The sequence below is a fragment of the Echinops telfairi genome, unplaced genomic scaffold (assembly GCF_000313985.2).
Source record: "Echinops telfairi isolate 266 unplaced genomic scaffold, ASM31398v2 ScPeMD7_31;HRSCAF=116, whole genome shotgun sequence".
NCBI classification, from domain to species: Eukaryota; Metazoa; Chordata; class Mammalia; order Afrosoricida; family Tenrecidae; genus Echinops; species Echinops telfairi.
The window spans coordinates 26844109-26857812 of record NW_022103928.1 but is presented as its reverse complement, the minus strand read 5'-3'; the positions used below and the strand labels follow the sequence as shown (position 1 = coordinate 26857812).

The window sequence follows — 13704 nt, the reverse complement described above, 5'->3', positions numbered from 1 at the left end:
TAGAATGGAATGAATGGTAGATGTTTTCCCAGGACTACCAAGACCAGGTAGGCGCATAGCCTTCATTTTGGGATCAGCCCTAAATCTCTACACGAGGCCAGGTAATGCCTAGGGATCGCAGACCTGCCACAAGTTCCATCACCCCCCATCAGAAACTCATCCCTGACCCATGCTGCCAGCAACTAAATCCCGGCTCATCCTCACCAAAAGCGAAATTCACTGTTCTTCCTCATAACCTCAGGGCAGCTTTTCATTTCATAACTTGCCTTGCTGACATTTCATCTTAAAATTCATTTTCTTTACTCAGTGTTTACTAGGCAACCTTTTCATTCTAGACATTCTCTTAAAAGTGTAGACCAAAGAAGATTAAGGTTTTTTTCTCATCAGTAAGAAAAGGAAAGTCTGTAGTGTATTATAAATACTAAGGAGAAAAATAAAGGGAAACTTGTCTGACTGAGTGTCAGGAACCCTGGTGGCAATTGTGGGTTATAAGTTGGGCTGTTAATCACCAGGTCAGCAGAAAGACCAAACTCCCTACACCCATACACTACACTCAAAAACCCATAGGGTGAGTTCTCGGTCCTGCAGGAAGAGGAGCTCCTTGGGAAAGTGACATCTGCATAGAAGCCAGAGGGGGCAGGGGAGAGCAACAACACGTATAAAGTGGGCCACTCCCTGCCTGTTGACAGAAGTCCAGGTAATCTGAATGGCTTCCTTAGAGCGAGTGATGGGGAGACTGCTAGGGATCAGCCAAGAGAGGAACTAGAACAGATGGGCGGGGGGTGGTGGTGGTGGTGGTGTCGGGCTCAAAGTAAAGCTTAATGACTTCGAGGTCTTAGATGGTCAGAGACTGTCAAAAAGTTTTTGAGAAGTTTGGCCAGACTGTGCCCCCAAATTAGTATGATAAGGAGAAGCTTCAGTGAAAACAAACACAAAGTGGGCGTCCCCAGGAGGAGCTCATCGGAACTCACTGACTAGTGAGGACAGCAGGAAAAGGCAGAGGCCTACAGTAGGAATTTGAAGGGTCATACTTTGGAATAGGGGAAGGATTGGAGAGCCTGGACCTCAGTCGAGAAGCCTGTGCTCTCAGAAGAAATGGAACAACCTTGTCATCGTTGCTGTAGTTGAATGTGTCCATGCAAAGAGCTAAGCAAATGTGGATGGGTGAGAACGGGATGGGTGAGGCCCAGGACGGTTGCCAAATGTAAATGACCTAGGCCAGGGCCCTAACCTAGCTTGACCTTGGAATTTGCAGATAAGATTGCTCAACAGCTGTGGGGAGTTCTACAAGGTCAGCCTCACCTACTTTTCAGAAAATGAAGAGATTAGAAGTTGATCCTGGACCAGATTCCGAGAGCCAGTTGTGAGAGATGGCTTCTGAGCTCTTGCTTGGAAAGAAGAGCCATGATGTACTGGAAATGTGGCACACCTGGCTAATCACATGACCTTTTGTAACAGTCACTGAGCAGGTCAACGAGAATGCTGTAGTTATAAAATACAGCTTCTAGATTTCAGTAAGACATTGCTTAACATGTTACTGTAACTTACAAATGAGAGAGTGGACCTGTCCAGTTTTCCCATCATTGACTTGGATAAAGACCCAGGTATTGTGGATGGCTTAAATGAGATGTAGAGCGCATCGATGAATAATACTTAGACTTTGGAAAGGTGAGAAGACTAAGTGGCTGTGATGAAGCAACAGAGAAAAGAAAAGGGCTAAATTATGTTCATTGAAGCTAGAGGCAGATAGTGTGTGAATTTGGAGGATGTGCAACTGACAGGTTGGAGGCTGGCACTGAGGGGGCAGTAGTAGTAGGCCCAGGATGAGTGCCCGTGGAGATTGTGTGCAGGGACATCCAGAGCATGCCCAAGGATAGCTCTAGAGATTGCAAAACTAGGCCCTGAGTGGGGGGTAGTTCTGTACCACAGCCTCTCTTGAGGGGGTCCTACACAGCATCCCCTCAAACTGCCTTTTTGCAGCCTTCAACCTTGTCTTGGCCCTGCCACTGACCTGATTGCCATGTTGACTATGTTCACCTTATAGAGTTCCTTTCCTTATCACCTCCATTCTGTTTCCAGAATCCCCACTGTGCCTGCTTCTGGCCTGCGCTATTGCCGCCAACTCCTCCCTGGCTCCCTTTTTCTGGCTGCTTGTGCCCAAATCACCCTCTAAGGCAGCAGGTCTCAACCTGTGGGTCGCGACCCCTTTGGGGGTGGGTGTCGAACGACCCTTTCACAGGGGTCGCCCGATTCATAGCAATAGCAAAATTACAGTTATGAAGTAGCAACAAATTTAGTGGTTGGGGGTCACTGCCACCTGAGGAACTGTATGAAAGGGTCACAGCACGTTGAGAACCACTGCTCCCGTGTTTCACAAATGCAGCTCATGTTTCTCTTCTCCCCCTTACCGTGGTTTTGGCACTTTTTCTTTTTTTTTTGGTTTTGGCACTTTCATACTCAATCTGTATCTCCGAAAACTTTTCTACTTCTCTACAAGGAGATATACTTTCTCCTCTTAGAAGCCCTGCCCTCCAAGGATCCTACCATGGCTCAGACTCCACCAGAGTGAGCATTGTACAGACATTCTGGCCTTTTACGCAATGGTAAAAAACTTACGGTTAGGGCTGTTGTACGTGTGTCTGTCCCACAAAATTCTATTGGATCCTTCTTCCTTAGAGGACATTTCAGGATGTAGCTAACATCTCTCCAGCTCAGTCAAAAGCAGGTACATAGGCAGCCCAGGGCCCTAAGCAAAAACTTGTACTGGTGAATTGAGAGAGTCAGTTTGGAGGTTGCTTGGTTAAGCAGAGAACATGGGAAACCGCTTGGGACCTATCATGAAAAACAGCTCCTTGAGGTTGGTGTTAGCCAACAGTGCAAGGAGGACTGCGCCAAAGCAGCAGCTGCAGGAAGGGCCTGCTGCAGGGGTGCTTGTGCATTAAGGGCTAAACGTAGCTACCTGCCAGCTTCCACTCACCTAACTCCTCATTGTAAGGCCATGTTTTTCAGTAAATTCGTTTGTCACGAAGTTTGAGGTTCTGATAGGCTTAGTAATTTATTGTAATTGCTATTATAAATATATTAATATAAAAATGTTCTGGAAAGTGTTTACTAAAACTGATGCATAAAGTGGAAATAACCAGATATTTCTAAATTACTTAGAGAGCCTGGTTTTACTCCCATTGGTTGACAGTGTTAGTGTTGTGGTTAGAAAAGTCAGGCTGTGGGGCTTTTAATCCTGGTTCCAGCACTTTTTGAGTGTGTGTGTGTGTGTGTGTTGGGGGGGGGTGTTGAGCTTATGACCATGGGCAAGTGATTAAACTCTGCTGGTATTTACGTAATGTGGCAGCTGTGAGGATTAAAGAAGATAATACTTTCAAAGCATGCACAGTGCCAGGATGGAGTAAGCAGTCACTACTATTGGGGCTATTTTTGGTGGTATTGAAGAGTAGCCCAGCTTTAATCAGGGCTTCATGGTTCATTCCAGTTCATGGCATACCCCCTACTCCCCTTTTGCATTTTCACTCCAGATTGTACTGAATCAGAATCTATATTTTAATCATATTTAGTCCCCAGCTGATACTCAGTAGAACCAGAATGAACCAGTTTGAAGTCCGGATTTTTTGTGTCTTTGAATTTGTTAGGAGCCCTGGTGTCTCTCTTGGGTAAAGCATTGGGCTGTTAACCATAAATAAGGTGGTTGGGTTCAAATCCACCAACTACCGAGGGGAAAGATGAGGTTGCCTACTCCTATAAAGATAACACAGCCTTGTAAACTCTATGTAGGGTCACTGTGAGTCAGAATCGACTTGATAGTAGTGGGTTTGGGTTTTTAGCTTTTGCATTTATACAAGAGCCCATCTCAAGTCTCCTAGAACTCTGGATGCGCTTTGCTCACAGGTGGAGGCAGTTGAGCCTACATTACCCGATATCACTTCTGGGTGTGTCAGAGTTGAAATAAATAGTTATAAACAATCCTGTTAACAGGCTTGGCATGGTATTTTAAGGACAGTAGTATGATCTACTTAACTTTTTTAGGCAGTTGAATTACTTCAGATTTGCATGTTTTGAGTTTGAATAAGTTTTTTCTTCCGTTGTTTGAAAAATAACAAAAGGTTAACTGATTGCTTTGACTACAAAATAATTTGCAGGAGATGTTGCTGTAAAAATCCTCAAGGTCGTTGACCCGACACCTGAGCAGTTCCAAGCCTTTAGGAATGAGGTGGCTGTCCTGCGGTGAGTAGAACTATCTAGCCAGTTCTGGCCAACCCATGAAGTGGTGGGGTGAGGTGAAAGGAGCAAAGATGATGATGCAGCAATCAGGGTGGGCGGGTGTTTGGTTGGTTAGGGTTAACTGGAGTTCCTATTGTTGGAAGCGCCTCTTAAGTGTTCAGTTTACATAGCAGTCAAACCTTTAGCATGTCATTTTCATGAGAAATATCCTCTTCCAGTAGTTTTAGGGGTGTGGGCACAGTACAGGTTTGAGGTACGGAGAAATATATTTGTTTTTTATTTCCAAAAGTACATTTTATAGTCAGGTTGCCTCCTTTGGACTTTTATTAACTTCAGTTCTCAAATTTGAGTCACTGCCGAGACTTTTTGGAACGAGTGGACTAGTGCTGGATTGCACAACTAAGGGGTCCCATGAGCCTGTGGGAGAGTCTTAATTATACACTGATAAGAGAGACTGACTTCTTTATGAACAAGACCAGCACCGAATTGGCCTAGTGATGACCCTTGGTTTGCTCAGAACACCAGCAGAATTAGATTTCTCCAGTTTGTTCTGCCAGCTAGCTGCCTCCAGTCGTGAGCATGATGGAGGATCGGATGTTGAAGGCAAGCAGAGCACCTCTTCCTGTTCTGAAGTAACTGAGGGTTTAGAGACTTTTCTCTTCTCCCTCTCCAGTAAAACACGGCACGTAAACATCTTGCTTTTCATGGGATACATGACAAAGGACAATCTGGCAATTGTGACCCAGTGGTGTGAAGGCAGCAGTCTTTACAAACACCTGCATGTCCAGGAGACCAAGTTCCAGATGTTCCAGTTGATTGACATTGCTCGGCAGACGGCTCAGGGAATGGAGTGAGTAGATGACATTATGACTATTTCCTGTGCCTAAGCATTGACATCCCTAAGACAGGACCAAAATTAGGAAAAACCACCTAGTCTGTTTAGGGATTTCTGTGGTGTATTTGCACAGCTGAAAATAAACCGCTTAAGTGGGTTGGAGTGGACCAGCTACCAAGAATGAAATAGTCTGGTTGCTATTTCCCTTCTGAGCTCCAATTCAGTTCCAACCTGAAAGATCTGACCAGAACTCAGGTAACTCAGTGCGGTAGCCAACTTCAGCTTAGATTGGTTGGCAATGCCCTCTTCAGGCATCAGGTGCCAGGCATAGCCCATGAGCACATGTGTTTGTTCCATGGGAAGGATTGATCATATGGCACTTTTGGGATAATTTGTTTTCCTTTTAGAAAAGATTGAAGCATCATTTTTAGCTCCTCCTCTGTTACTATCTTTCTTCATCTTTGATGACATACTGCTCAGTGAAATGTGGGTAAAGAGATAGATTCCTTTCTTGATAGCCCAGGGCAGTGTTTCTTAAAGCTTTTCATAGAACTTCACATCCCCAGATGTCTTGGGGCTAAAATAAAGTTGCGCTCAGGAGTGTAAATACAATTATTGTGTATTATCTTTAATATCTGAGTGGTATTTGCATTCTGCGTCTCTTAAATAACTAGTCAAAATGACTTTAGAATTTTTTGAAATATAATTCACATAGCATAGGATTTACACCATTAAAATGTATATAATTAGGTAATTTTTAGTATGTCCACAAAATTATAAAGCCATAAAAATCTAATTCCAGAACATTTTCATCACCCATAGCAGTCACTCTGTTGCCCTTTCCCCAGCCCCTGGCAAGCACTAATCTACTTTGTAGCTTTATGAATTTGTCTATGATGGATGGGTCTTCAAAAAGTTCATAGGAAATGCCTATACTGAAATACCATGCTTGGATTTCAAAATTAGTTTGCACCAGAAATAAGCTTGTACTAATTTGTTATGTCTGAACAGGATCTAGCTTGAAGCACTAAGAAGGATAAAAATAACCAGTTTGAAAAGAGCTTTTATCAATGGAACATGAATTCTGCTAAAATTGACGCAAGAACAAGCATAAATTTATGATGATGCTTACGTGGAAAAATAGTAAAATCATTGATACTTTAGAAAATGTTTATGGGGACAATACCCCAAAGAAATAAGTTTACAAGTGGACAGCATGTTTTAAGAAGGGACACGACCGTGTTGAAGATGAAACACACAGCAGCACACCATCCACATCAATTTGCAAAATAAAGTTTAAATATTTTTTCATCTTTTAATTCCATCTTTCCATGAACTTTCTGAAGATCCATCTTTAACGTTTCGTATAATGGAATCATATAATATGTAGTTTTTTAAAAAAATGCATTCATTCACTTAATGTTTAAAAATGAATTTTTTATTCCTTTCTGTGGTTGAATGATGCTCAAGTATATGGATATATCATCATAATCAGTTGTCAGAATTGCTTTTGAATAAATTGAGTGCAACTGATGAAAAGGTATCATCGTGGATATGCTGTGGCTTAGATGACTTGGATGAACTCCTGCCCAAGCCCTGTAGGTATTGCTTCATTGGGAGCAATACATTCAGATGGCTCTGTGTCTTTGGTGAAAATACCTCTTGGTATTTTCAGTGCAAGCTTACACCTCACATTAGCTTCCCATTTAACAATTACTACACAAAATGTTCACAGAAATTGGTTACATTTTCCACAATGCTTTAATAGTCTCATTCTCTTCTGGATGCTTTGTTTACCCGTTAATCTTCGTTTTAGAGTGATTGCTGATCCTTTGGTCTCATAGGGATAAACTTTTAAAAGGGCACAGTGCTCACTGGTAATATTTTTGTGTTTAAATAAAGGTGACCTTGGCAGGAAGATTGTTTCAGTTCCAAGTTTATGATCTCGCTCTTGGGGGCGGGGAATCATCAGACTTCTTAATTTGTTGTTTCACATTTTTCTGCCATTCTAAATCAGGGTTTATCTATTGTAACCTTGATCAGAACAGTCATTAGTGATAGCCGGGTACCACCTAGTTCTTCTGATCCACAGAGTAGATTTATTACTCCTGTAAACTATTCATTGAATCATTGATACCCTTTCTGCCCTTTTGCTCTGGACAAGATGAGACCAATAACTATCTTAGAGGGCTGCTTGCATGCTTTTAGACTGAACACTACTCACCAAAGTAGGATATAGAACATAAACTTTATAACTTGTTATCCTAACTGACCCAGTTGTCCTGTGGGAGTATGGTCCTAAGGCTTCACATTCAGAAATGCAGTCCTGCAGTGTTTAGTTATATCTAAAAAATAACCATAACTACTTTTATGTGCTTTTTCTATATGAACACGCGCATGAATATAGTGACATGTATATATGCAAATATATACATTCATATATAACATTTTTTTGGGGGTGGTTGCTGTTGCAAAATTATATATGCTAGCATTTTTGTTTTTAAGCTGTAGTTAAGAACTGCTTGCTAGCTGATACCAAGGGCTCAAGTAGAAAGCAAATGTTTTGAGAATGAGGCAAACAAATATACAAAAGTGCTTGACACGCTGTATGTATGGATTGTGATGAGTTGTATGAGCCCCCAATAAAATGATTTAAAAAACCCCAACTGCTTGCTTACCCATGCCTTTCAAATGGTTCTAATAAGAGTTCTTTTTACCTTCACAGCTATTTGCATGCTAAGAACATCATCCACAGAGACATGAAATCCAACAGTATCCTTTAGTTGTTGAATTGCTTAGATCTAAATTTAGGAAAAGAGAAGGAAGGCTTCTCAGTTGTTCTTGGTGCCAGAAGAAACCTTTTTAGCAGGCGGCAAAAGATAAGTAAAAGCAGAACTTTAGGTTTTTGAAAAACAAAATTTGGTGTCTTCTGTTACCACCCAAATTATGATGTGAATGGTATGAATAGGACTTTTCCTTTAAAAAACAAAACAAAAAATTTATCTGAACAAAGGTGGCTTTGTCGATAGCCTTTTCTACTGACTTCCTTAAAGGTCACTATTAGAAACAGCTCTTTCCCCCTTTTTAAGACTTGAGTGGTATTTTTTCATGCTGTAAAGCATGAAGTTAAAAAAAAAAAAAAGCATGAAGTTAAAACCAAGGGAAAAGCTTTTTGAGCTGCCGCTTCCGTCTTTCCATTTGGAAGGAATGTGGCCTTACAGCTAGACTGCACTTCTTGGCTAGCATGAGGCACGAGATGTAGCATGTTAAGTTGGATTATGGACTGTAGTCTACTTTGGGTTTTGCCTGAGACACGGGACACATCTTGGTAGTGGGTTGGGGTGTACAACATTGTCATGAAAGCACACACCATAGATTTGGAGGTGTTTCAATCACTGGGCAGATCTCCAAGTCTGCCTTAAACTTAACTTTCCCAAGGTAAGGTGACTGCTTTTGATCACAGTTGCCAACTGGTACCTGTTCAAATGAGGGTTTTTTTTTTTCTTCTTCTCCAAATGAGGTTTCTTAGAACATTCAAGGACTTGCTGGTTTTTAAAAAAACTTTTTTTGACTTGCTGTTTTATTATCCACTTGAGTTCAGTTCATTCTCTTGAGGGCATTGTGCAGGCAGACAGAATGTCAGCAGCCAGTGGCCCATGCCAGGCACCTCAAGGAACCAAGTGGTGGTTTGGCCTTGGGCTAAAGGCACCTCATTTTGTGGCAATGTCACGAGGCAACTAGAGATGTACATGGAGCAAAGAGGGGAAAGTTTAGCTTGTTTCTGGTCACATCATCTGGGAAATAAGAGGATTTCAGAAGTCGTTTTTAAAAACTTAGCAAATTCAGTGCAGTGTATGGCTGAGCAGATGTGAGGTAGAGCGATTACTGGGAAGACTTTCAAAATGTCAACCATTATTTCTGAAGCCAGAGCCCTTAACAAGCATTGAGATATATTTCTCCATGAAGGCCTAACAGTGAAAATTGGAGACTTTGGTTTGGCAACAGTGAAGTCACGCTGGAGCGGTTCTCAGCAGGTTGAACAACCTACCGGCTCTGTCCTGTGGATGGTGAGGATCGGAGGCTCTCACTAGCTCTCTCCCCCTGCCGGGTAGGAGGAAGACCCGGGAGGTCTATAAACTCGAGGATTTCTGTCTTTTCTCCCAAGTGCACATGACCACAGGTTATTAGGTTCGCTTCCTGGATCAACTGGGGCCAGTCTGGGCTAGGAGAGGCTGAAGAGTGCAGTTGTTCACAGATGGAGTGATAGCAAAAGTGGGACGGACCCCTTGAGTCGGAGCCTTTGGGGAATGACTAACCATAGAGGCATTGAGAGCTAGACTTTTACTAATGGCAAGACCAGTGGCCCTTGGATGACTGTGGATCCCAGACAATGATGATACTTTGTCCTGGTAGGCCCCAGAGGTGATCCGGATGCAGGACAATAACCCATTCAGCTTCCAGTCTGATGTCTACTCCTATGGCATTGTATTGTATGAACTGATGACAGGGGAGCTTCCCTACTCACATATCAACAACCGGGATCAGGTAAGTGCATGCCAGCTGCTAAGTGGGAACTCCCAGGTCTTCTACCAGTTTAAGCAAGAGGGCTCAAAGAGGTGTTTGCTTTCTATGGTGTTCATCTAGCAATCCTTTCTGCTCCTTTTCCTCTCTCAGATCATCTTCATGGTGGGCAGAGGGTATGCTTCCCCAGATCTTAGTAAATTATACAAGAACTGCCCGAAAGCAATGAAAAGGCTTGTAGCTGACTGTGTGAAGAAAGTTAAGGAGGAAAGGCCTCTCTTCCCCCAGGTAAGACTTGGCTCAAAGGGGCTGGCAACTACACTAAAGCAGTTCACGACAGAAATACATAGGGAGCAGGTGTGTGGGTTTGGTTTTGTGGCAAGAAACTGTTTTTCACAAGTTGTTCTACGCTTGGGACCAGGAAGGAATAGACTGGGTCTTTGGACCCTATTTAAAGCTGTTGCTGAGACAGCAAGCCTACCTAACCAGACCGCCTGTGGCATTGTTTCAGATCCTGTCTTCCATTGAGCTGCTCCAGCACTCTCTCCCAAAAATCAATCGGAGCGCTTCTGAGCCATCTCTGCACCGGGCAGCCCACACTGAGGATATCAATACCTGCACATTGACCACATCCCCTCGGCTGCCTGTCTTCTAGTTGGATTTTGCCCCTGCACACCCCCGCCACCAGGGAAGGAAGGAAGTCAAGTCAGCAAGCACCAATCTTCTCCTTTTTCTATGGGGACAAAACTTGTTTTCAAAGAAGCTGCTGCTAAGGACCTCTAGACAAATCACAGGGCCTTAACTTCATGTTGCCTTCTTTTCTACCCTTTCTGGCCCTGGGAGAAGCCATTCACCGTGCTGGTTTGTCCTGCTCCCTTCTCCCATGCTCTGAGCCAGGCCTGCCCAGATGCAAAAGTGGATGCTGTTGGCAATATATCATCTGGGGCCCCCAGCTGTTGGCTAAATGAGGGCGAGACCACCAGAGGGGGTGGGGGCAGGTGAATGAAGGTAGCAGGCAATCTAGCCCTGATGTGAGGACACATGAATTTTGGAAATAAGCTCCTATGAGGAATGCTTAACAGAGGAAGGACTTCTCCTCAAAGGGATAGTGGCAAGGCACCAAACAAGTAGTTTTGCACATAATGCACCAAACAGACCAGGACTGTCGAGACTGAAGGAGCCTGCTGTGGTACGATGGAACTTCATTTTGGGGAAACGTCTTTTACCCAGCCTGAGTCTCCAGGTGAGGTGACTGACCTGCCCTCCTAGTCTCTGCCCTCTCAGGGAGCAGTCTTCCAGGAGCTGCCCCTATGGGGTGGGGCACCAGAGCCAGCCTTGTCTCCAGTCATGTGTGCAAGGAAGCCAAGAATACAGGTTTTCTTGATGATTTGGGTTTTAATTTTGTTTTTATTGCGCCTGACAAAATACAGTTACTATATACTATGGTTCTTCAATTATGTTATTTTAATAAAAATAAATTAAATTTAGGTTTAATGGCTGTTACCTCCTTTGAAAGTATTTAAGTATCACTGAATTCATAGCTTGACACCCTTGCTCCACTGCCCCCTCCCTTAAAAGGGATGGGCTATAAATCAGTGCTACCTTCTGGAGCAGAGAATCCAGAGCACAGGCTGGGAGCAACTTTACTTCAGCCTCTGTCTTAAAAACTAAATAGAAAGCACTCTAAGCTCGACGGTAAAAGTAGATCTTTTTCTACCCACACTTTAAAAAACATTGGTATCTATGGCTTGTTATAAAAATAGATCCCGTGTTCAAGATCATACTAATGTTCAATTACAGTCCCAATTGATCTGCTGAACTAAAAGTTTTAAGCCTTGGAGTTCCAGGCTGTGTGGGCGGGAATAAACAGCTTGAGTATTAACCTACCCCCACCACAGAAGAGCATGTGTGTGTGGAAGCCTCCACACAGCCACCTCCCCAGCCTGCATCCAAAAAGCTGAGGCAGGAATTGGGGCTAGTCCCTTGAAGGAGTGGAAGTACAGCAAGCCCAGTGGGCTGTACTTCCACGCTTCCTCCCAGGACTGCCTGCCACTTCAAGAGCTGCCCTTACAGGGCACAGGGCAACAAGATTACTCTTCTCCCTGGAAACACAGCCTCTCATCCTCCAGCTTTGCCATATACACAACTCTCATGGTGACTAGAAGGCTTTGCCCTGAAAGTAACAACTGGTCTTCGACTGCCGGAACTTAAAGAGCTTTTGAGTATTGCAGTCTTACACTATAAGTGTGAAGGGCCCACTTTACATTTAGTCTAATTTTTTTTTTGACCATACACTATTTACCTACACTAGGGAAATTCACTATAGAGCAATCCTTTCACAAGTGAAGAAGGATCCTTTGGTAAGAAAAAGGAATTGGCTGTGTTGCCCACTACTACAAGTTCACTGCTTCTGGGGAAGCAAGAAGCAGAGGAACTAGGTTTGTTGTAAAGCTTTCAGTCAGAACTCAGCCAGTAGGAGTTTGAAATACATCTAAGATAACTGGAAGACAGTTGGCCATACACTAGTTAGGTAATTTTATATCCTTCACTGTGTCAAGGCTATAATCATGGAGAAGGCCAAAGCTAAGATGAACCCACTCAAACCCAAGTGACAAGCACGCCTCCTAGTGCTGTAGACAGGGAGCTACAGGCCCTCACTTGGGAGCCTCAGTCCCAAGATGCATTGGGGCAACCATTTACTCCTTAGGGCTCTGAAAACTCTACTCCAGAGAGGTGCATGAAGATATCCCCAAGCTCGTTCATGTCGACGTCTTCAGTGTTGGGAATGTGCTGGCTTTCTCGGTTCTCAATGAAATCCCAGAGCCGCACGGAATTAAAGAACTGCAACAACATCCAGAAAACATGCTTGGTTATTGCCAAAAGCAACGTGAAGGCTCTGGTGCCTTTTGTTTACCCCAATCCCTGCTGCCAAAGCCACTTGCTCAGAGCAGAAGTCAGGAACGGTATCTGGAAATGTCCATAGCTAAGTGCTCCTGAACAACAACAAAAAAGCCAGGCCCTTACCCTCACGGTGCCTTCAGAGCTGAGCTGCTTCCGGGGTTTCTCGGGCTCTGCAAGCCTCCCATCAGGGTATGCATGGCGGTAAAGGCATTTGCTTCCAAACGGGCAGGTCCCCTTGCCTTGCTCGAAATATTTACAAGGTTTTTTCCTACAACAGAAAGACGAGCACAGTGAGAGAATCTGGGGCCCATGTGAACACCCTTCACGCCTGCCTATGATGCAAGAATTAAGAAAGCTTCACATGACAGGGAAAGGCGCAGAGTGGCCGAGTGACTTATCTAAAGTCAGATAAGAAGGTGGAATTAACATATAATCAAATTTCTCTATGAACGTTTTGAAGTCTCAATCAGTTGGCATCCTAATCCCCAAGCCGGATAATATTCCCACTCTAACAGGCTGCCTCTGAGAACTTGAGCCTATGTGCAGAGTAGATTATGCTCCAAGTCTGCAGTGCTAAGCCTTCCAGGACGCTTGGACTCTCCTTGCGGCAACTATACTTTTCTGGTCAGCACCCAGGGGCTAAGGAACATCATTTATCCTATCTCTTCTGTTTCCTGTTTACATTTCTCCTTTCCTAGCCCTTTTGAAATTTGTCCATAGCTAAATTATCTCAACCGATTGATTAGTCTAAGGTATGTGTACCTCACTAGTTGCTGTCTCCCTTACAGACCTGTTTGTTGTTTATTTGGCTGAAAATTGAGCTGTGGAGGTGACTTCAGTTAAGACCTGACGAGTAACTAAAGGTCATCGTCTTAGAGGGCTTCAGCCAGTCTCTTATCTGACCAGTAAGCCTGGTCTTCTTTATTTTTTATGATTTTGAGTTTTACTCTACATTTTTCTCTGTCTATCCAAGACCCTTCCAGAACAACTGGTAATGGTAGCTGGGCACCTTCCAGTTCACAGGTTCCCAAACAGTATGTATCCTGCCACCCCCTTTTTAGAAAATAAGTTACTCAAGGCCCTCTGGCAATGAAAAACTTTTATATTATAAAGCCATAATGCAGGATTAAGTGTATGGTATCTGGCACTGGTGGCATGTAGTGGTTATGCCTTCACTGCGATCAGAAAGGTCAGCAGTTTGAAACCACTAGCGC

General features: G+C 43.6%; 2 protein-coding genes across 9 annotated transcripts in view; one reads left to right on the top strand and one right to left on the bottom strand.

Annotated features, from left to right (window-relative positions):
* RAF1 (Raf-1 proto-oncogene, serine/threonine kinase) overlaps positions 1-11083 on the top strand; it is an 82138-nt gene extending 71055 nt beyond the window's left edge. For all 5 annotated transcript variants that reach the window (XM_045290107.1, XM_045290106.1, XM_004702382.2 and 2 more), the window contains 7 exons: positions 4152-4236; positions 4907-5083; positions 7794-7840; positions 9017-9135; positions 9482-9613; positions 9743-9877; positions 10101-11083. In XM_045290107.1, the coding sequence (XP_045146042.1) occupies positions 4152-4236; positions 4907-5083; positions 7794-7840; positions 9017-9135; positions 9482-9613; positions 9743-9877; positions 10101-10244 (839 nt within the window). In that variant the 3' untranslated portion in view covers positions 10245-11083. The remainder of the gene's footprint in view (positions 1-4151; positions 4237-4906; positions 5084-7793; positions 7841-9016; positions 9136-9481; positions 9614-9742; positions 9878-10100) is intronic.
* Positions 10974-13704, bottom strand: part of MKRN2 (makorin ring finger protein 2) — a 40407-nt gene continuing 37676 nt past the window's right edge. For all 4 annotated transcript variants that reach the window (XM_045290110.1, XM_045290111.1, XM_045290113.1 and 1 more), the window contains exons 7-8: positions 12614-12758; positions 10974-12430 (exon numbers count right to left, since the gene is read on the bottom strand). In XM_045290110.1, coding sequence (XP_045146045.1) covers positions 12293-12430; positions 12614-12758 — 283 coding nt within the window. In that variant the 3' untranslated portion in view covers positions 10974-12292. The remainder of the gene's footprint in view (positions 12431-12613; positions 12759-13704) is intronic.